The following is a 24,555-nucleotide window of genomic DNA, read 5'->3' as shown; positions in this document are numbered from 1 at the left end:
AGCAGGGCGAAAGCATGGGAAAGGAAGAGATACAAGCCCAAGTCGGAGAGGCAGCAGGATTTGTTCGATTACCCTAGCATTTCCAAGTTTCGTCAGTTTTGTGCCATCTTGCCAACTTTACAGTGTTCACGTATCATCTAGATGATTATTTATGTATATTTTAAAATAAGATTATGCCTGTGACTTATTTTTAAAAGGAAACTTTTAAAGCAACGATAGAAACCCACAATACCTTCCATAAGTAGAAAGTACCTATAAAAATTAATAAAAGGAGAGAACACACTGGTGACTGTATCTCGTCGACTGTCCTTGAGCCTGTGGCCTACCGTCTCCTGTAAAGGAGGGAAAACAAGTTTTAAGAAGTTAGCAAAGGCATGCTACCACCATATACAATCTTCTCCTTTATTTAATCAGAGGGAAGGCGCCAAAAGGAAATAAACTTGATCTCTAGAGGATTCTGTCTTGCTTGTCTTGTGTTACGTAGAATCATTTTTAGCACCAGCAGTGTCAACAGCTGAATGTGAAGTGACTCAAGGTGAGCGTGACTGTGTGTCTGAGTGCCTGCTTCCCACGCTCATCTTTTGAATGATATTGCTGTGTGCTTCCTGTATTGAAATGATTTTTGTTCTTCTATTTGAAGCTCTTTTAAGAGCCTGTGCTGATGGAGGTGCCAACCGCTTATATGATATCACCGAAGGAGAAAGAGAAAGGTATGCTTTCTTTTCTGCCATTGTACATAGAGCCATTATTGTCTGCTCTTTTGCTCTATTCTCTTCTTAGTAAATGGACACTGTTAATTTTCCTTCAGACTCTTTTACAGAAAACCACCTCAGTGAGGGAGAGTGAGCTGGCTAACCATGTTGTATTATTTCTGGCTTTGAATGGTATCTCTGAGGGGAATGAGGCCCATCTATTCTTGTCTTAAAAATCCTCATTCTATGACTTCAAAGCATCATTAAGTCACATTATCAAATGCCCATACTTGTGAGGACTTTGAAAATTGGCTAAAATAAAACTTCAAATGGCAATTTGAATTGTTATTCAAACACTTTGTATGAATAAAAACTGGTCTCATATAAAAGAAATGTACATTCTGTTGTAGAAGAGGTGAGATTTTACACTAGTGTTGAGTAAAGCCCAGTGTAATGTACTCTAACTTAATTACCTGAGTTATGCATACATATATATTTTAGGAGATCAGTAATTTATTTCTTAATGATTTACTATCTGTGCTGTCTGGTTTTTCTGGTTTTTGCATGGTGAACTATTTTGAGATAAAAGAATATGTTTGATGGGAACAGATTTTAAATCTAGCTCATTGTGAATATGTTTGTAATTCAACTTCTTGGCAAACACAAGAATTTATAGTGTAGATATAAGTAGACTAGCTGTGAAATGTAGTTCTGTCTCTATCATATGTGTTATTAAATATATGAAATGTTTATAGTTTCAAAAATCACCTCTTTGCTGCAAAAAAATAAAACAAAAATATTACAATGTAACGCCGTACCCTAGGTTTGAATTAACGATATGTGTTTTGAAATGCTATATTTTTCTTTATGGCACCAAAATGTTTAACTTCAGATTTCTGATATTGGAGCTGCTTTTTGAAAGCAGCTGATTCCTTTAGGAGGAAAACATGTTTCCCTGGAGATTGGACATGCTAATGCTAATGTCTGGGCATGCATTATCAAAAAATATAGCAATAGTGACAGGCCAGGTGACAATTTAAATTCTAATCACTTTTCGCTCCTTTGTTTTGTAACTTTACAGCTTCCGCTGACAGTATTGTCTAAGACCTGGCATGGAAATTGTCTAGAAAAATATTCACTTATGTCTTGTAAAGAGTGCTTGGGCCAGTTAGTTGAGATAAGCGCATACTGCCCATGAGGCCGAGATTATGAATTGGATATTGTTTGTTCCATACCCGTGAGCCTGCTTGCTGAAAAACAATCTAGTGCTGAGTACTGTTTCTCTAACGGCCAGTGTAGCTCATGAACACAGGTATAACCAGAACTGGGAAAGGATACTAACACAGTGCTGGATCATAAGAACCATCTAAAATGCTTATTAAAACAAATGTAGATGTCTCCAGCGATTATGTTTATTGGATTGGGCTGGACAGCAGTAAGAAAGGTAACAGAATACGTTTATTCACATTTGAAATCAAAATAGATTACCGGGTTTAGGGAATGAGTACCATTGCTTTTGCCCAAATTTCAAAATAATCATGTCTAATGTTTCTAGACACATTTATAAGTAATGTTATAGAAGTTTTCCTAGAAGATTTAATTTATCTAACAACTGTTTGTCCATATATGAAGATGTTCAATAAAAAAACATACTTTCCATTGATTTTTTTTCTAGTTGTAATAATGTGTTTGCAATGGTTTCTACTTTGATGCCCAGGGCCATGGCTGGCCTGGGTGTGAGGGTAGAGCTCTAATCAGGAGATGAGTGAAACTAACTGCCTCATGTGGGAATTAAATCCTTGAATGAATCTCATTAAATCCAAACCGTTACGAGTTCTATTAATTGGATTCAGGTGACTACACATAATTCCTATTAATTGTATTTCCAACAGAAAGTCTTCACAATGAAAAAGGAAAAAATATTCTTGAGTTTTAAAAAGGCAATATGTAGTTTGTGGACCGCTGCTTGCCTTGTTTGTATTTGTCTATGTAGCATCCATATTTACAATGCAATGCCTTATAATTTTGCAATAAAACATGCATTTTTAGAGAAGCATCTCCAGTTGAAGACAAGATGAAATATACAATTGGAATGGAAGGAAGGGAGACTGATGCAGATAGCAGCAGAGGAACGAGGTTTACAGAGGGGGGAGTGGAGGGAAAAATCAATGATTGGAGGTGCGAGTCACCAGGCCCCTTGCTACCCTGTCCCTGGACACTGCTGTGCATTCAGGGCTAGATCTGTCCCCCTTGGATCCAGCGCCCCAAGAGGGCCCCTGCCGCTGGCTGCCCCTACTACTTCGTGGACCTGAAGGGAAAGGGTATTTGTTTTCATTTATCTTTGGTAGGTACCTAAAAATGAAGTTTCTGGGCCATATGGTAAATATATGTTTAACTTTCTGAAAATTGACATATCATCTTTCCAAAGTGGTTTGTACCATTTTTACATTCCTGACAGAAATGTCCCCATTGCTCCATATTCTCACCAACATTTTCTTTTATCTTCTTGACTTTAGCCATTTAGTGTTTGTGAATGGAATTTTGTGATTTTAGTTTGCATCTTCCTAATGACTAAAGAGGTTGAGCATCTTTCCATGCATCTATTGACCATTTGTATATCTTGATTTATGAACTATCTTATTTTTAGTCATAAATTTTTTTTTTTTTTTTTTTTTTTTTTTTTTTTGAGACAGAGTCTCACTTTGTTGTCCAGGCTAGAGTGAGTGCCGTGGCGTCAGCCTAGCTCACAGCAACCTCAAACTCCTGGGCTCAAGTGATCCTCCTGCCTCAGCCTGCCGAGTAGCTGGGACTACAGGCATGCACCACCATGCCCGGCTAATTTTTTTTATATATATATCAGTTGGCCAATTAATTTCTTTCTATTTATAGTAGAGACGGGGTCTCGCTCTTGCTCAGGCTGGTTTTGAACTCCTGACCTTGAGCAATCCGCCCGCCTCGGCCTCCCAAGAGCTAGGATTACAGGCGTGAGCCACAGCGCCCGGCCAGTCATAAAAATTTGTAACAGAAAAGTCTTATTAATTTTATTAGTAAAAAAATTAGCCATGGCCTTAGATCCAGTTCTGTACTAGATCCACACCATCTTTATTGTTAAACATTTTTTTGTGGTAAGAACACTTCACCTGAGATAGAATCTCTTAATAAATTTTTAAGTGTACAGGACATTATTGTTGACTATAGGTGTGATGTCCATCAGATCTCTAAAACTTAGTCATTTTGCTTAACTGAAACTTTGTACCCATTGATTAGTAACTCCCCATTTGCCACTTCCCTTAGTCCCTGGAAACCACCATTCTAGTCTGACTGAATGATTTTGATTATTTTTAGATACCTCCTATGAGGTAATCATGTAGTACACTGTCCTCAAGGCTGTTACCATCTTTCAAATATATTTGTCTTCGTTTTGACTCTGAAAGCAGCCTCCCTCCATTTATCAGCTTTTGTTTTGATCAAGAAGCCCTAAATATTTTTTCTTATCGTGAAAACAATATATGATAATTAAATATATGTTATTGTATAGGGAGAACAAAATGAAGAAAATTAAAATTATCATTTCTACCTACGTAGCAAAGCCTTACAAAGTATCTATTGATTCTGTCCTTTGGAACCATGGGCAAATATGACTGATTGTCCAGCAGTAAGCTTGATAAATGTGAGCTTCCTGGTACCATTCAATAGGATAGATCATAAGATGTAAAAAGAAAATTCTAGTTCAATGTGGTAGGTTCTGTGACAAAGGAAGACATAGGGGATGGACAGTTAAACCAGAATGGAAGTATTAGAAATATTCTGAAGATCTTTTGGGGGTGTAAAAGGTTAGGGCCATAGAGTCTGGAGAGAGAGAGAGAGAGTGAGAGTGTGTGAGTGAGTGTGTGTGTATGTGTGTGTGTGTGTGCAGTGACTGGGGATAGGGAGGGAGATTCTCCTCTGTGTCCTGGATAATATCTAAACTCAGTAGCTTGAGATATGCAGGGTTATCTTTATAGGCATGCCCAATTCCCTCCCTTGTTTTCTAGTCGGACAGAACTGCTCACTCTCCTGAGTTTGCCATACCCTTTCTCCCCTGAGCCTTTGCTCAGACCCTTTCTCATGCCCATCTTGTACCATACAGGCATCCTCAAACTATGGCCCGCGGGCCACATGCAGCCTGCTGAGGACATTTATCCAGCCCAGCCGAGTGTTTTTACCGCTGCTGCCTGTCCTGCTTAGCACCTGGACTGGTCCCGGGCCCACAGTGCGCATGTGTGGAATGTGCGCCGCGCTCTCCAACGGCCCTCCAACGGTCTGAGGGACAGGGAACTGGCCCCCTGTTTAAAAAGTTTGAGGACCCCTGCTACACATTGGCATCACCTATGCTCAATCCCAGTCATCTGGCCATTCTGAATAATCAGTGCTTGTAGATCCTATGCTGTCCTGATTCTCAGAGGGTTTTAGTGGCATTTGTTAGTGTGTCTTGTAGCACTTCTATCCATGCCCCAGTGCTCCAATAACGTGCTCTGTTCACCATGAGGACTCCTCTCTCCTTCCAGCCTGAAGTGATTTGACATTAATAATGCTCTTAAATCACAATGTTATGTTCACATTTTACCTTGATTTAAAGCTGTAAAGACTTATAACCTTTACTAGGTTGTAAATTTCTGGTGATCTATTGCCCTTTAACTTTGCATAATACTTCGTAATTATTTACTCTCTCATTTTATCTTGTGATTTAGCTATGTGTAGATGTATCTTATCACTTTCACTGGGTGGTAAACTCCCTGCAAGGCAGCAATCATCATCAGTCATCTTTATATGCCTCAGATCTGGTATACTAATGAGCCTCTGAGAATTTATTGAATTAATGATTTTTCATCAATATCTTAGCAGAGATGTCACTAAGCTTTTGTTCAGTGAGGGGTTTCTAAGATCTAATATCAGCTATTGGGAGTACCTTGATGCTAAAGAAACTTTGGATAATTATATATCTTATAAGCATGTATAAACCAGAAATGTCTTATATCTAAAAAGATTATGTCTTTTTGTCTAAAATCACTCATGGCGCATGCCCCATTTATTTCCAGAATGTCCTATATTACATTGCATTGTAATTCCTGTCTAAATGAGTCCCTTATCCTGAAACTTAAGGTCCTTGCCTTTGAATTCATTAGTATTTTGAGAGCAGCATGTACCACGAGTATCAGTGCTAAATGTGAGAGTTTTTAATCTGTTATTTTGTGGAACTTAGAGATTCTCAGATTCTTCCTTAGTCTAAGAACTATGAATTTTGACATTGTCATGTGTAGCATTTTTTATGTGAGAGGAGGGTTGTTTGTAGGTTTGTTTTCTCAGAGGAATTGATGAATATAGAATCCTGAATGGGAAGTCCTATAGAAGATTATCTAAACATTTTTTTAGATTAGCACAAATGTTTAAGAGTTTAGTTCAAATGTTTAGGAGTTTCCTTTTTGTTTAAAAGATGAACACACAACTACAATTCTATGTATTCATGTAAATGACCATTCCATTAAACACTTATTAACATTGGTGGGATGATAAGGAGGACCTGCTTAAACAGAAAAGCAAAATAGCTTCCTGATCTCTTCTTCCTCTCACTCCATTAATTTTCTCACAGTTAATGATTTCAGACTTTCAGCTTTATATATTCTCGCAACTTTCTCATCAGCAGATCGATAACACTTTTCGGAGTGATCAAGTGGGAATAGAAGATGGCTGTTGTAACTCTAACTCTACAACTCACCATGCACCAGCTAAACCAGGTTCAAAATATAATTTCAGTAACTGAATAATGTGGGCGGCTAGCTCTTAAAAATCAGCTTCTAAAGCTTTTATCAGTGTAATTAACCAAGACACCTGATAGCAGTGGTCCCCAGCTTTTTGGTACCAGAGACCATTTTCCTGGAAGACAATTTTTCCATAGACCAGGGAGGGGAGGAATGGTTTCGGGATGATTCAGGCACATCACATTTGTTGTATACTTTATTTCTATTATTATTATATAGTAATATGTAAAGAAATAATTATACAGCTCACCATGAAGGGAGGAGCCCTGTGCATATATCTGATACACCCTTGAAGGAATCGATGACACATCTAAGTCTGACAACGCAGGAGAACTTTGAACAACTTTGTTTCATCGCAGATAGCAGCAGCTTCCAGGCTGGGAATTGTTTAGTGAGAAAGTTAGATCAGGGCTGAAAATTGGATTTTGCCACTTTATTACTATGAAACTTTTGGCAAGCAATTTAACTTCCTTGATGTGTGGTTTCTTCATCTGTGACATTTTTGGAAGAGATCACTCTTTTTTGAAGTATTCAGAAAAATCTTGATAAAGAGACATTACTTCGGCTGATTATAAAAAATTTGGGTAAGTCAAGAGGATGAGTGTGGATCTTCAAAGCTATAATGTGATGGATTACAGAATAGTTGAATGTGTACCTAATGTAGTTTTACGAAATAACTATAAATGGTCTTGTCATAGTTACTATTCCACATACGATATTGTACTACTTTTTAGAAAGGTTTAAGCATCTTTTATATAGTGGTTGGAATATGGGAATGTAGTGTTTAGCTTTTGATTCCTTTCTGTTTTTAATCGACTTTGTTCTGGTATAATTTCATAAATTTTAAGCAGTTATTTTTGAAGTGATATACAGTTGTGCACCCACCACAAACAGTCAAGATTAAAACATACCCATTATCCCGAAAAGTTCCTTCCTGCCCCTTTGCAGTCAGTCCACTCCCCTACACCCGGGCCCCTGAACCTTTCTAGAATGGTATAGAAATGACATTTGCTGTCTTTTGTGTATGACTTTTTTCTCTTATCTGATGCTTTTAAGATTCATTCATGTTACTGGGTGTATCCAGCAGCTTGTTCCTTTTTACTGTTCGGCAGGCAGGTAGTGTTTTCGTATGCGGGTCCAGTGCAATTTTGTTTATTCATACAACATCATTGGTGGACCTCATTCCTAAAACTTGCCCTGTAGTTGGAATCCATTATCAGTTTTTTATGTGCTTCTTTGGGGTATATGTTGGTTCATTTAGTTAGAACCAAGCAAAACTCTCAAAGTTGTCAATTCAATCCTAGAGCTTATATAAATAGTAGTAGAGACTGATCTAGAAGGCCTATATTGGCTGTATCTTAGTGAGAATTCTATAAAATCTTGTACAACACTGTTAGTTTTTTTATGGAATAAAACAATAAATATAAAATTGTTGTTGAATAAGTTGGTGTCAAGTAGCTCAGCATAACCTCCAGTCTCTCTGTGACTTTAGTTTTCTCAATGATTGGGATTTACTTTAACTATTTTTCAAGCCTTTCATGACATGGTCAAAAAATGTAATTTCAATAAGCTGTAACGTATGCAGAAAGGAAACATGTATGAACTTTGCTAAAGGAAAACCAAAGATGTTTGGTTCAGCTTGATTCTTAAAAGCCTAGCCTTTGCAATGATTAGTCATTTGCTTCAGCAAATTTCTATTAAAAAGTATTTATGCAATCAAATTACTAGGCTCTGTAAGCATGTCAACATTATTGGGTCTTTGAATCAAAATGATGAAAGGTAAAAATGATTAGCACATTTAAAAGAAAATTTACAACAGAAGTCTTGATATTAAAGAACCTTACACAACAAACTGTGAAGGCATATTTATCTTGAATTATTGATTAGATTAGTTTAGTAATATATTTTAGTCCGTTGGTTATCAGGTGCTATAAATCAGAGATCTCAAAGTTGTCCATGCATAGATAGCTATGAATCATTCTGGGGTATTGGAGGAGGGAGAATGTGTATGCAGAGGTGCTATGTTTGTCAGATCATGCATGAACTCAAAATAAATTTTCAGAGTGAGATCATTTTAAGCAGCTGCAGGAAGTCAGTTTACAACTAAATTTAATCAAAGGCATTGTTCTTTATGGCTATTCTATTTCATAAAGTATGTTCCTGACAAAACCCTTTTCCTTTCCTGCACTATGGATGGAGTCTTCAGAAATAAATTACCTTCCCGTGATTTTTCAGAGAATTTGGGATCATTTGTCAAAAGTTTTGAGTAACATGTGGCTCTTTTAATTTTACTTTCTTAAAAAACAAAAATGTTGAATTATTTTAGTTCTTGTTACTGTAATTTAAGAGTTCATGTTTTTTTGTCACATTTTTGGCTTATTTTCAATAGATTGTTTTAGATCACTGAATTAAAAAAGTGATGGTTGAAAATACCACATATACAAATTGTTTCTTCTGTAGTTGAATGGTCCCTAGCTGTCTGGTTTTTCATACACTCTTTGGGGAGTGCACATATATGTCTGCTTGCAAACAACAGATACTTCCTGTGTGGTTTTCTTATTAAAATTTAGATTTGTATTACTGGACCAAGAGCAAGCAAAATAGTTCCAACACTAGACAAGATGGCATATTTTATTTGTTAATACATCATTATAGGACATGAAATTTGAGTTGATGATAAGGTTGTAACTGAGCCAATCATGGTCTTCCTATCATTAGGGGACAACAAAGTGACAGCTGGAATTCAGTTTAAGCGAGGGCTAGTGAAAAAATTAAACGGGAAAATATCCAAATGACAATTACATGAAGATGAGCCCTGAACTGTCACTCGCAATACAGGGTTAGCGATCTGAGAGTTGTTTGAGCTGTATTCCTTACAGTCTTCAGTTTTGCCTCTGTAGCTAGAAAGGTCAGGAATAGGCTAAAAATCTCAGAGAGGATATTTTAAATACAATAGAAGACATTTTACCATCCTAAGAAAAAAATCACACACACACACACACACACACACACACACACACAGAGTGTGTGCTTATCTCTGGATCTTAACATGCCTTACAAAGTAGAAGAGACTAGAGAAAGTCAGAGGAAGGAAAGTTAAGTGATGAATAAGAGGGCATTAGTCTCTGAATGCCTAGGCTAAAAAGAACTAGAATAAAAAATTATGAATATTAAAAATGCTGATGACTTCTCTAAAGCCTGTGATTAAGAATTGCATTTAGCACTTTTTTGAATGATATTAGCAGTGCTTCTGTTTACACTACAGGGAAGATATTGTTGTCACTCTCCAAAATGCTTATAGCCTTGAACACTTCATTTTTGACCTTGGATGTCAGGCTCTGTCCATTTCTGCTGGGTATCGTGTAGGGGCGCTTGACACTTGGGTGTGTTAACTTGGGTACAGAGGAGCCATGAAAGGAGAGGATGTGTAAGCATTAGCACTCTTTAGAAATGATCATTTAAAATCTTTGTGCCATCTAAATATTGTTCTCCTACTCAGCCTATTATTTTTAAACCACTGGAGTGTTCCTTGAAATATCAAGAATAGGTTTTAGCATCAGATGGAAATACTTTTTTTTTATAGAACACTATCTGATTCATTTCTGAAAACCTTCTTTTGCTTTCTCCCCTTAAGACTTGCACCATACTAATTCCTCCATGCATAGGTAGCCAGATAAAAACATAAACAAAACCTTCCATCCCCCACAAATACCCAGCTACAACATCTTTCTCTGCTGCCAGTGCTATCTTCATGCCCTGGGACAGTCTGATGGTCTTTATTAATCTCCTCCTCTCTTCTGCCTCTGTACATACCTCACCAACCTAATACTTACTGTGATATAAAATGCCCCTAATTTACCAAATGTTGTTACACTATCTTAATGATCGAAGGGAATTAAATGATCACCTGTCACTGATACCTTTCATGCATTCTGAGAAATTTAATAACATTCCTCCCAAATTGTTAAAAACTATATTGGAAGAATAATTCTTCCCTAGTTTTACAAAAAAGTATTGTTAATCAGAAGATTCTTGTTCTCTGATTTTGTTATATTTTTTCTAAGTAAACTTTTAAATTTCACTCTTATGATTCATAATTTTCCTGGGAGAGGGCTGCAAATTTTTTTTTTAGGTATCTTTTGCATTTAAAGAAATTTTACCTCTCTTCATGAAATATTACCAAAATAATCTTATTATAATATACAGCTTCCTTTGCTTGGTATGTATCTCTGTGACAACTGAGTGAGAGAATAAAAATATTTTTCCAGTTAGTAATATGTAAAAAGTTCTCATTATTTAAAAGTAAAGCCTTGGCTTAAATATATGATAATAGTAAATTTTTACAAAATTTCCCAAGGTGAAATTTTCTCAGCTTTAGTTCTGAGAAATAATTAAGGCAAATTTACAGAGAGAAAAAAAATGTTTTCTGACTTCCGGCACAGTAGTTCCAAAGGCAACCCAAGCTTAGAAGCTTCGGATGCAGTTTTCTTTGTACGGCTCTCATCATTTTTTTTTACTTCATGCAAAATTCACTTGTTTATCACTAGCGGCCTCTAGTGTGTATTCAATTTTTTCCTGCTTGGCTGTACATTAGTTGGTTATTAGTAACTAGAGAGCAGTTTCCATGTGTTAGGAACAAGACAAACAACTACAGTTTCTGTCATCTTAGCATTTTATCAGCCAGTGAAAAGGACATTTTCGGGTAATAGGGTGGCCTGATGTTTCCTATTAGCAGCGATAGGGCTTTCTCAGGCCTTCCTCCACGTGGCAGCTGCTCTCCAAAGCTGCCTTCTGATGAGGAGGAGGAGGAGCCGGTGGTCCTGCATCGCTCTGATGTCTCCTAATGCTTTTAATAGGATGGAATCAAAGTGGGAGACACGTGGCAACAATCACCAAAACAAAATTTTAGTTAAATCGTATGGCAGAAATCAGAACTACACTTACTTAGTTTAATTGAACATACTTGCTCAATTTTAAATAAAACTGCATTGAAGTAATTTTTCAATGCAATCCTAATTATAAAGTTAATTTTAAATAAACCAAATCTGTATCATTTAGTGTTTATCTTTTTTAACTTTATGTAATCCTTTTATTTTAAAAGGCAGATTTTCCCCCAACCCTTCTAACCCTTTCCCCACTTATGGAAGTAATATAAGTTCATTATAATGAATTTGGGGAACACAGGAAGATATAAAGAAACAAATTAAAATAAAAATACCTTGAAATCCAACACCTATAGATAAGCACTGTTAATAATTTTATACATATACCATTTTTTCAGGTTTATATTTTTGCATGTTTTTGATTGCTGGGTGCATATATGTGTGCACGTGTAGTCAAATGGGGATTTTTATGTACATAATACTCACATCATGTTTTCTTAATATTATGAACACACTGCCATGTCATTATATATAAATTGTGTTACATTTTTATCTGAAAGCCATTCTCCATATATCAGAAATGTACATAGCTCATAATTTTTTATAAGTAAAACCTTGCTTTAGAAAACTTACACATTTATAAAATTTACTTATAAATCAAAGTTTTATACATCAGATAAAACTTTGTTAGGTTTTATACAGAAAAATCAGATATGGGTTTGTGGCCCTTAGGGTAGTTTCATAGGAATTAAGATATGGGTCAAAAGTTATAAATTTTAAACAAATTGAAGTCCAGTTCAACAACTTGCTTTCTAGAATATTTGTGTTCATCTCTACTTTCATGAATCGTATAAGATAATCTGCTGATCTTTCCACTCTTGCTGACTTTGTTAACTTAATTATTTGTTCACATATTGTGTAGGAAATTACATTCCATTGTTATTTTACATGTTTTAGATGATGCTGTCATTCCACATGGCAGACTTCGTTACAGACACTTGTGGTGCAGCAGGGAACAAAGTGCCTTCACTAACCTTCCACAGAGATGATAAGTAAGATAAATAATTAAAATATAAAGTATATTACTAGTGAAAAGGAGGAAAATAAAGCAGGAGAAGGGGAAGCATGTTCTGCAGTAAAGTGAGGAGAAGCCTCACCAAGAAAGAGATTTCTGAGTTAGACCTGGTGGAGGGAAGAAGTGTACCGTTTGTCTACCTTAAGGAAGAATATTCCAGGCAGAGGAGGTGCTTTGCAGAGGCTCTGAGACAAAGGTTTCAGCCTTTGCTTGTGTGACAGATCACCCCGGAACCTAGTGGCTTTAAACAATGACTTGTATATTTTCTCACAAGTCTGAGGGTCCGCTGGGCAGATCTTCTGGGCTCAGTCATGTGTCAGTCACGTGGGTGAGTAAAGGAAAACTGTTTCTACTCATAACACTTCTGCCATTAAATGTGCAGGTTTTCTACATCAGGCGAGTCTTCAAGTTCTCTGTGGAAGACAATTGGGTGTCCTGCAGTTTAGTTCAGCGTGGCACTAACTATGCAGAGTAAGCACGGACGCTGTGGGTTAAGGACTCAGTCCCACAAGAATGTCCCTCACTTTAGATGCTACCGTGTTTCCCCAAAAATAAGACCTACCCATAAAATAAGCCCTAGCAGGATTTCTAAGCATTTGTGCAATATAAGCCCTACCCCGAAAATAAGACCTAGTGATGGGTGTGGGCTATGCAGCATATCTGCACAACCCATGCATTTTGTTGTGGAGCAGTAAAGAAGATGAGCAGCCCATCTGCTCCATGAGAGCTCTATTGCTCAACATGAGAGATTGGGGCCAATGGTTCTAAAGGAAATAGAGTCGCAAGAAATTTAGGATGGAATTTGTGGTTTGGAGAGTTATGATGATGTTCCAGAAGAAGACGACTTAACTATATTTGAATAAAAGTAGATTGTTGTACCATACTTAAAAAAATTAACACATCCCCTGAAAATAAGCCCTAGGGTGTCTTCTTGAGGAAAAATAAATATAAGACCCTGTCTTATTTTCAGGAAAACACGGTAGTTGCAACTAGTGGGTCCCCAGGTCACTCATGCTCTGGCTGACTTAGCTACAAATTGGGTATTCCCAGAACCCCCTCCTTATGTGTGATAATTTGCTATAATGGCTCATAGAACTCAGGGAAACCCTTTATTTATGTTTATAGTTTATAACAAAAAGGATTTTTATAAAGGATACCAGTGAACAGCCAGGTGTAGAGGTACATAGGGCTAGGTCTGAAAGGGTACCTAGTGCAGGAGCTTTTGTTCCCCATGGATTTGGGGTACACTACCTTCCTGGCACATGGTTGTGTTTGTCAACCTGGAAGCTCTCTGAATCCCACTGTTTTTGTTGTTGTTGTTGTTTGTTTTTTGTTTTTTTTGTTTTTTTTATGGAGGCCGCATTATATAGATATGGTTGATTACATCATCGGTCATTGGTGATTGGGATACCTCGCAAGGAGACAGCAGAAATCCCAGTGAGTTAGGGGAAAACCAGGAAACTGTGCTCATGGTCCTTAAATCAAGTAAAGAAAGAAAATGGAGGAATAGAGAGTGATCGACTGTGTTACATGCTTTTGTTGATAAAGTAACACGGGAGAATTGACTATTAGACTTAGTAATATGGAAGTCCTTAGAGACTTAAAATATTTTTATATATGCATATATAATGACTGTAGATTATGTATATTTGAAAGTATTGAAATTCTTCTCTATTGTGTCACATTTATTTTTCCTATTTGATTTTATTTCCATTTAAAAAGCTATTGGTGTCAACTGTATTTGAATGAGGATACTCCTCTTTTGTCTTCCTTTTAAATGTTTCCCTAATATTCCTTTTACTTTTATTAATGATATTCATCATCTGATGATTTTATGATTTCAAGGTGACCTACACCAAACCCATTATCATCTGATCGCATTCTTTTGGATTCCTATAATACAGAGATCTTTATTAAGGACTGTAGAGAACTATCTAGGTTCTGGTCTCTGTCTTTTAGGTCTGTGGCTCACACATCCATATAAAATGGATAGACACAGCAAGATAAAAACAGAAACTAGCAGGGATAGACAGTAAAATATTTACTTCAGCAGGAAAGTGTATACATTAAGAAATTCTTTTTTGTCATTTTCTTAAGTAAGTTTTTAGCTCCTGCTGTAGGGGAAGCCGTGGGGGAAAGGAAGAATCAGGATTTAAGACACTATACTAGGAGAAGCTATAGCTAGGCAGCTTATTACTCTTGGCTTTAGAAAACTTGGGAGGAGCAGACAACCTATTAGTGACCCTAATGGCATTTATCACTGGCTGTATTTATTGAATTCTGTGTATTATGCCTCAGCTGAATCACAGAGAGAAGCATAAAGCAAATAAATTACACAAAGTAATTCACTATCAGTGAGCTAGCTTTTTGTATTTCTTAAGGTGAAGAATTGGCATTAACCTGTAAATATGCTTTGGGGCTCTTTCGTGTTTGTAAATAAGAAAAAATGAAACTTCTGCTATGCTCTATATTGGGCTTAGCACAATTCTTCTCAACATATATAGCATTTTCCAGCACTACTGTGCCCTATCACCACCACCCTGTCCTCCTAGGAAAATAACCCCATAGCTCACTTCCCATTCAAACGACCTCTCTCATTCACTTCTAGCCTCTTTTTGAAAAATAATTACGGCAAAGGACAGAAGGGGAAAGTGACCTAATGTTAAGAGATGGTGGAAATACTTACTTGTACAACTTTTATTGAGTATAGTAGGCGAAGCCCTGTTCTCGAGCTAAGAGTGCCTGGCAAAGTCACTCTCTTGCTTTAAAGATTGAAACATGGCCAGCCACCTTGTATAAACACCTTGTATGACAAGGCCAGTCCCTTGTATAAATACAAGGGACTGAATGATAAACCAGCTGTGTCTTAGTCCATTTGGGCTGTGATGACAAAATATTATAAACCGTGTAGCTTATAAACAACAGAAATTTATTTCTTACAGTTCTGGAGGCTGGGAAGTCCAAGGTCAAGGCACTGGCAGATTCTGTACCTGGTGAGGGACCGTTTCCTTGTTCATTGATGGTGCCTTCTCGCTGCATCCTCACATGGTGGAAGGGCAAACAAGCTGCCTAGGGCCTCTTTTATAAGGGTACTAATCTCATTTATGAGGGCTCCATCCATGTCTTAGTCACCTCCCAAAGGCCCCACTTCTTAGTACTATCACTTTGGGGATTAGGTGTCAACATAAGAATTGTGGAAGGGACACAAACATTCTGACCATAGCGAGCTGTGATCTAAGAAATGAAGATGTGGCCTTCCTGGCGTGCCGTACTACTCCTCCCTTTCATCCCATTTCTTTTACAAACTCTTTTGTCTTCCCCCTTTTCTTCTTTCCGTTGCATGGTTATGGGTGTTATTTTCTCTCTCACCCTCTTGCCATGGCCTCTCTTATTTAACTTTGCACGTGGTATTCATAATTATGCAGCCTCTCCTTTACTTTTCTCTCACTCGCTAGCTCCCCTGAGGCTGACTCTCCCCGTGTGCCTCTATAGCTTGACTGACAGTGCCAGTTCTGTCATGGTCCAGTTGTGTCCGTACCTACTCTTAGGCTTCAAACCTTTTGGGACTATGATAACTATTATATTAGTAGTCTTGACATATATGGAGGATTCACCAGTGTATAGTTGTAGCTCTCTCCTCAGCTGTTTCGCCCTTTACAATCTAGCTGAACTTGGACACTGAAATATTCTATAATCTAAAACTCTAAACTGTCTACAATATAGTTATTTTGTTTTAACCAGTGGTATTATGATCAAATCAAATTTAAAATACTTTGTTTATTTTGAAACTAAGATTGTATACTGTTTATGGAGAATGTTGAGAAGGATAATTAGAAAGGTCAGTTGATTCAGATTATAGAATTCCTTAAACACTAGGCTATCTTATAGGAGCAGATGGTGGTGACTTGTTGGGAGAGTTTTACATTAAATCATTCCGGTTGCCATGTGTTTAGATGGGCAGCGGTAATCTGTAAGTGATGACGACCCACTCTTTATCTCTTACCTAGATGTTTGAACAAACCTCATTCCCATCTAAAAAACTGATGATGGGTCTTTTAAGACCAACTTCATTTTTGGAAGAATGATTGAAGGAGAATAAAGTAACTGTAGTCTGTGCGTAAGTGTAATTCATATTATAAATTTTGTTTTCTGGACCCGCATTGTATAACACATATGATTTAGTAGGAACATTCTTTTCACACAAACCCTTATTTAGGTTTCAACATATTATTCACCTCAGAGAAAACATGCTAGGTTATATGCACTATATAAAAATTCATTTTAATGTATTGTTTATTCTATCTGATGTATAATATATAATTCAATATGCACACAATCTTTGTTCTCCATGTTTGCAGTGTAAATATTCTACAAATTTTATTTCCTTGGGTCCTCCCTTAGTGACTTCATCTTTCTTTTGCTCTTTCCAGAGCAAAGAAGAAAACTACTTTTCTTTGAAAACCCTTTTACCTTAGGTTTGCTGTTGAATTTATCTTTCTCTTCTTTGTATCTCATCCTTCCTTTGCTCCAACTAGGCAGGTCATTAATTAAACATGTAAACTGGTTCTCTAGAATGGAAATAATCTCATTCCCGGAAGATGCTGGTCACTTGTGTACAATTGTCTGAGCATTGAAATCCTAGCAAAGCCATAAAGGCAGACCCAATAATTTCCTTATTATAGAAAAAAATCTATCCTCTTATGTCATGAAAGTCACTGATAATATATTAATATTCTGCCACCTACATGTATAATATTCAACTACCAGCATTAGAGAGAAGCAATAAAGTCATCTCTGATATAGCATACTATGCTTAGTATAATAGTATGTTGTCAAATGTTACACTGAACAGTAAATATTTTATTAAATACATGATTATAAAATTTCTGTTAAATATTATTTTAAAGAATAATCTTTTTTGGCCGGGCGCAGTGGCTCACGCCTGTAATCCTAGCACTCTGGGAGGCTGAGGCAGGCGGATTGCTCAAGGTCAGGAGTTCAAAACCAGCCTGAGCGAGACCCCGTCTCTACCATAAAAATAGAAAGAAATTAATTGGCCAACTAATATATATATATATAAAATCAGCCGGGCATGGTGGCTCGTGCCTGTAGTCCCAGCTACTCGGGAGGCTGAGGCAGGAGGATCGCTTGAGCCCAGGAGTTTGAGGTTGCTGTGAGCTAGGCTGACGCCACGGCACTCACTCTAGCCTAGGCAACAAAGTGAGACTCTGTCTCAAAAAAAAAAAAAAAAAAGAATAATCTTTTTATAACATTTTGGGTTCTTATTCAAATTTGAAATTGTAAGTCAATGAAAAGGTGACTTTTGAAAATATAACTTTTTCAAAATTTGTGGTATGCCTGAACTATAAAATATTTCAAAATTAAATTAGTTATATGTTCACTAAATACACTATGAATAAATATTAAGTATAAGATATTAAATATATAATCCCATGAGCAATTTAAACTAGTGCAAATAAGTAGGATAAAATATTAATATAACTAGGAAAACTGAAATTCTTGCTTTCGTGATCTATAATTGCTTTTAATTAATATTATTGTGTACAATAAGTCCTCACTTAACCTTGTCTGTAAGTGCTAAAAACTATGACTTTAAACAATGTGACATTCATTATAAAGAAACCAGATTTACCTTAGGCTAACTGATTTCAACAAGAGGTAGGTTACTACAGCATATTTCTGGTAACAAAAATATCACCAAACTTCTAAATAAAGACCAAAACTCTTCAAATATTAAGCATTGAAATAAATGTGAGCTATTCTCCTCCATTCAGATCCTTTGCCCATTTAAGAAAGATCAATAAAAATCACTTCTAGGCTTTTTGGCTAAGATCAAGTGAAGAAAGATTGATAGAAACAAGTAAGATAATTATCTACCCGCTTATTCCAGTTCATAGTGGAGGGTGGCCAGAGCCTACTCCTGCAGCTCGGGGTGCCAGGCGGGAGCCAGCCTAGACAGGGCACCATCCCACCATGGGGCACACTCCGACACACACCCACCCTCACTCAGACCGGACCATGTAGACACGTGTGCACATCTTTAGGAATGTGGGAAGAAATCGAGTATTTTAAGAAAATCCATGCAGTCATGGGGAGAATGTGCAGACTCCACCCATACACTGGCCCCTACCTGGAATCTATTTTTTTTTCTCATTAACATTATAGGGAAACACGTTTGAGTGAAAAGACATTATTAGAGGACTTGCTGTATATAAATAGAGATTTTAAAGGCCCCCAACTAATTCTTTTAGTAGTCACATTCCATTCCAGGGAGTACTAATTACAGCTGGTTATTTTAAAGAAGGGAGGAAATTATGTGTTATAGAACATACTTGGTATGATTTCAGTCCTATTAAATCTATTGAATCTTGTTTATAGCCCAGAAAAGGGGTTGGCAAACCACAGCTTGCAGGCCAGCTGCCTCTAAATAAAGTTGTGTTGGAACTCGGCCATGCCCATTGTTTTCTTGTTTTCTGCAGCTGCTTTTATGCTACCATGGCAGAGTTGGGTAGTTATGACAGAGACCTCATAGCCTATACAGCCTAAAATATTGACTCTCTCTCTTTAAGAAGAAGAGAAAAAAAACCCAGAAAAACCCTGCTGATCCTGGCCTAGAATATGATCTATTTTGAGGAATGTTCTATGTACAGTTAAAAAAGAATGCATATACCTGCTGGTGGTAGCTGGAGTGTGCTATAAATATCAATTAGATGAAGCTGATAGTGTTTTTTAAAATTCTTACTATTTTTTTTTTAAAGCTTTATTCAGATGTAATCATATTCCAAACAGTTTACCCATTTACAATGTACAAGCCAGTGGGTTTTGGTATGTTCACAGGTAAGGGCAACCATCACCATTTTCAGTGGTGGCGACAGTGTGGAACAACAGGAACTGTCATTCATTGCTGTCAATTTTGGAACATTTTATATCACCTCAGAAAGAAACCCTGTACCGTTTGTCTACCGTCCCCCTTCTTCCCCCCCAGCCCTAACAACTACTCATCTCTTTTTTGTCTCTCTGGGTTTCCCTACTTTGGACTTACAACTGGATAGCATCCTATGTTATATGGACTTTTGCAATTGGTTTCTTTCACTTAGCATAATAATATTTTCCAAGTTCATGCAAGTTGTAGCATGTATTGGTACCTCATACCTTTTTATAGCCAAATAATATTCCCCTTTATGGCTATACCACATTTTGTTTTAGCCTTTCATCCATTGATGGACATTTGGGTTGTTTCCACCTTTGGGCTATTATGAGTAATGCTGCTGTAAACATTAGTGTACAAGATTTTGTACGCACATGTGTTTCCATTTCTCTCTAAATCTGGTGTATACCTAGGAATGAAACCTCTAGTCACATGATAACTCTGTGTTTAATCCCTTACTGCCAGACTGCTTTCTCCTCTATAGAGTTCCTTATTTTTTTAAGAGCAGTTTTAGGTTCACAGCAAAATTGAGAGGAAGACACAAAGATAGCCAAGAAAGATATCCCTTCCCCTACATATGCCTAATTTCCCCATTATCAACACCCTCTACCAGAATGGTGCATTTGTTACAATTGATGAACCTACATTGACACATCATTATCACTCAGAATTCGCAGTTTACATAGGAGTTCACTCTTGGTGCTGTGCGTTCTATGGTTTGAACAAATGTGTGGTGACATGTATCCACCATTACAGAATCATAGAGCAATCCCTGTCTTGAGCTGCTGTTTTCTGTTGTCTGAATACCATTATTTCACTTGTTTTTTTTTTTTTTCCTTTCTGGTTTTCTAAGTGGTTACAGTGAGAGGTTAATTCCCATTGTATGGGTAGAAGTAGCAGCCTGTATATTTTAATTTCTTAATAACCCATACAATTTACATTGCTCGTGTTGATTGCTTAGTTACAGAATTGAATATTCATTTGTTTGTTTACTACCTAGAATGAAATATGCTTTCTGTAAGCCTCGTGTGATTTTGTGATGGTGCCTCTCTTCCCCACTTCTCCATTCATTAAAACAAACCCTGAGCTTGGCCACATGTGTAGAGCATGCCTGGGGATTGATTACTTAACGGTGTGGAGTAACTTTGCATTGCCCTCGCAGGGCTGCCTGATTGCCATGCAGCTCTGGTCGGGCACACAAGCAAAGCAGATTACAATTAAGGGCCCGGATTTTGGAAGAAGTGAAATTGCATCCTGTGAGGGAGATGTAGCAAGAAGATTTCCCTATGTTAGCCTGGGCATCTGTTGTTCAGTGCAGAAGGGCAGGGAGGAGGAGGAGAAGGAAAAGGAGGAGAGGCAGGAGGAGAGACAGGGGCAGTGGGAAGAGAGAGGGCCTCTTGAATCTGTGCGACACCCATGCAGGTGGCTTCCTGTCGCTCAGACTTGGCATTCCCCCATAAAATCAGGATGATAAAAATTAACCTTGTAGAAGTGCTATAGAAATTAACTAAAATTATGTTATTTAATAAGTACATATAAAATGTATGAATAAAATACAGAGATTGGCAGAGAACAAATATTCAACAAGTGTTTCCTGGAAGGTTTCCTCTAGGGCAGTGGTCAGTCCCCAACCTTTTTGGCACCAGGGACCAGTTTCATGGAGGACAATTTTCCCGTGGACTGTGGGGGTGGGGGAATGTGGAGCGATGGGGAGGGGCTCGCTCACCCCCTGCTGTGCGGCTGGTTCCTGGCAGGTGAAGGACCAGCCCAGAGGTTGGGGACACAGCTCTACCATAAAAGCCATCAGTTTGTCTTCCTTTTTGCAACTTATGTTTCCCTCTTTGTCTAAATCAACAGGTTTTTCTGAAAAATTATATTTTTTCCTATTGCTCCCTCCTCACTCTATTCCCCAATCATTATTTTAACTGTGTGATACGGAGATTCCATCTGTATTTTTATTGTTGTTGTTTTCCTTGGATGTTCATTAGTATATAAAGAAATCCTTACATAATTATTTTGGGAAACAAAGTTATTTTTCTACCCTGTGGTGTTGATTCCTGGGCTACTCAGTTTGAGAAGATGAGATCAAGCATCTTAAGAGATAAAACATTTGCCTGAATCAGATAACTTAACTAGAGTCATTTATAACAACCTCAGTGGCCGCTGAGTACTGTTTAACGTTCTTATAATCAGAGTCTAAGAGTTTTCAGTTAATTTTTGATTTTCCTTCACATTTTTGTTGGCTTTCCCAAATGTCATTATTAATTTTCTTTTTAGCTATCAAATTAAGATAAGCTTTATAAAATTTTTCAAAGAAAAATTAATCCTACCCTCTGAGATAATTAGTGTGAATACCTTGATTCATTCACTTCTGTAATTTCCTCCATGCTAATACAAAAATGTACAGACATATTTTTTTGTTTTTATTTTATTGTCTTAAAACAATACAGTCAAGATAATAGTACATGCATTTTTCTAGAACTTGCCTTTTTTACTGAATAACTTGTAGTGGACATTCCCTCTAGGACAGCAGATAGAGGTCAGTTCATCTGAAAGCTGTCTACTTTCCCTAACAGGGTACATTATGTTTTATTCCCCTTTCCCTGTATTGTTGACCATTCAACCTTTTTTTCCCTTATTATTCCCCCCCTTTGTTGTATAGGTATCCTATGCACTGTTATTTACTTATTTTTTAAATAGGATAGATTCCCAGAGTGGGTTGGTCTGTTTCCAGACTGTATCCCATTCACTATTTCACTAGTCTATGTCTGTACCCATTTTTACTCAGCCTGATTAGCACTCACTCTTCTTAATTTTTGACAGTTCTTTAAGTAAAATGTAGTATCCTACTATTGCTTTAACATTTATTTCCTTTCCACTATTAGATTTGGCATGTTTTTGTATACTTCCCTTTGCATTTCTTTTCTTTTAGATTTGTTTATTTCAAAATAGGGTACAAATGTTTTTGGTACATGGATCACTTTTATAATGCTTGAGTCATGGCTATAAGTGTGCCCATAACCCAAATAGTGTTCATTGTATCCATCAGGTAGGTTTTCACCCTTCCCCTCTTCCCTCGTCCCCTGCTGCTTGATTTCCACTGAGTTTTACATCCCTCTGTGCACATGGGTGCTCATTGGTTAGTTCCAATTTAATAGTGAGTACATGTGCTATTTGTTTTTCCATTCTTTGGATACTTCACTTAGGATAATGGTATCCAGTTCCATCCAAATTGTTGCAAAAGGCATTAATTCATCCATTTTTATGGCTGAGTAGTACTCCATGGTATATATATACCATATATTATTAATCCACTCATGAGTTGATGGGCACTCGGGTTGATTCCACATGTTTGCAATTGTGAGTTGTGCTGCAATAAAGGTTCAAGTGAGGTGTCTTTTTGATAAAATGACTTCTTTTCCTTTGGGTGGATACCCAGTAGTGGGATTGCTGGATCAAAGGGTAGGGTCTACTTTTAGTTCTTTGAGGAATCCCCATATTATTTTACATAAAGGTTGTACAAATTTGCCTTCCCTCCAGTGTATAAGCATTCCTTACTCTCTGCCTCCACACCAGCATCTATTGTTTTTGGACTTTTTAATGAAAGGCATTTTGATAGGGGTAAGGTGACATTTCATTGTGGTTTTAATTGGGGTTTTTGCTGATGATTAGTGACAATGAGCAATTTTTCATATGTTTATTGGCCATTTGTCTATCTTCTTTTGAAAAACTTCTGTTCATGTCTTTTGCCCACTTTTTAATGGGGTTGTTTGCTTTTTTCTTGCTGATTTGCTTGAGTTCTTTGTAGATTCTGGATACAAGTTCTTTATCGGATGTATAGTTTGCAAATATTTTCACCCATTTTGTAGGTTGTCTGTTTGCTCTGTTGATTATTCCCTTACCTGTGCAGAAGCTTTTTAATTTAATCAAATCCCATTTATTTTTGTTGTTGCTGTAATTGCCATTGGATTCTTAGTCATAAATTCTTTCCCTGAGCCGGTATCTAAAAGAGTTTTTCCTACATTTTCTTCTAGAATTCTTATGGTTTCATGCCTTAAATTTGAATATTTTATCTATCTTGAATTATTTTTTGTGAGTGGTGAGAGATATGGATTCTGTTTCATTCTTCTGCATGTGGCTATCCAGTTTTCCGAGCACCATTTATTGAATAGGGATTCTTTTCCCCATTGTATATTGTCTTCAGAGACCATTTGCATTTCTTGTGTGACTTTCCTTGTGTGACTACCCTTTTACACCTTCTCTATTGGATCTTGTTTTTTCTTTACCACAGTGGAGTGCTTTTCATATGTTAGGGACAGCAGTTCTTCTGGATTATATATTTTGCATATATAAAAGCATTATATTTTGAATTTGCTTATTACATCTTTTTCCATAAACATGTTGTTACATTTTTAAAGTCTAATATATCAGCTTATTTATCATTATGTTTTCTGTCTTTCCCAAGAATGTCTCTTACCCAAAGTTATACAAATATTTAAATATCATTTGTCACGATTATTTAGAGACTTCTCTATGAAAACAGTTGAATTGTTTGTATTTATGAACACAGTCAAAATGTGGTAACAATTTTGCATATTGTATTTTGTGTTACCCTTGTTTCTCCCTCCCCTTAAGTTGTGCAGTTTTGTAGAGAATGTTAGAGCAAATCTTTAAATGACCAAGTCCTCCTTTCTTCTGAGTACTTTTGCTTCTTGCATCTGCGGGCCTGCTTTTCTTGGGTAATGTTCTCAAATATTCTTCTCCTAACATTCTTTTCATGAAAATCCCATCTTTCCTTCAGTTATCACCTGCACAAATCCTTCTTCCCTTCTGCCTCAGAGACACTTTTATAAAATATACAAGTTGATCAAATTAATAGTGATTAATAAAATCAGGAGGAGATAGTACATTTATGTAGAGAACTTTCTCTACAAGAAAACCTTATTGTTCTGTTTCTTAAATGTGTATAGGTGGGAGGCTATATACTTAAACCCATTAAAGAACAAAGGTTAGGTGGAGTGGACCTCATATTAGCCTTATAATCTAGGGCAAGCCACTTCTCTAGTAATAACTTTTATTTTAACTGAATAGCTTCAATTGTGCTTACTGCATGCCAGGCATTTTCTGAGTGTTTTACATATATTAACTCTTAGTTCTC

General features: G+C 36.9%; 1 protein-coding gene across 3 annotated transcripts in view; it reads left to right on the top strand.

Annotated features, from left to right (window-relative positions):
* Window positions 1-24,555, top strand: part of TPK1 (thiamin pyrophosphokinase 1) — a 357,684-nt gene that overhangs the window by 136,212 nt on the left and 196,917 nt on the right. For all 3 annotated transcript variants that reach the window (XM_012768143.2, XM_012768142.2, XM_012768141.3), the window contains one exon: window positions 641-710. In XM_012768143.2, coding sequence (XP_012623597.1) covers window positions 641-710 — 70 coding nt within the window. The remainder of the gene's footprint in view (window positions 1-640; window positions 711-24,555) is intronic.

This window comes from Microcebus murinus, chromosome 9, assembly GCF_040939455.1.
Source record: "Microcebus murinus isolate Inina chromosome 9, M.murinus_Inina_mat1.0, whole genome shotgun sequence".
In the NCBI taxonomy this organism is placed as follows: Eukaryota; Metazoa; Chordata; class Mammalia; order Primates; family Cheirogaleidae; genus Microcebus; species Microcebus murinus.
Note: the sequence above shows the minus strand (reverse complement) of the source record. Positions and strands in the feature narration are given on the sequence as shown.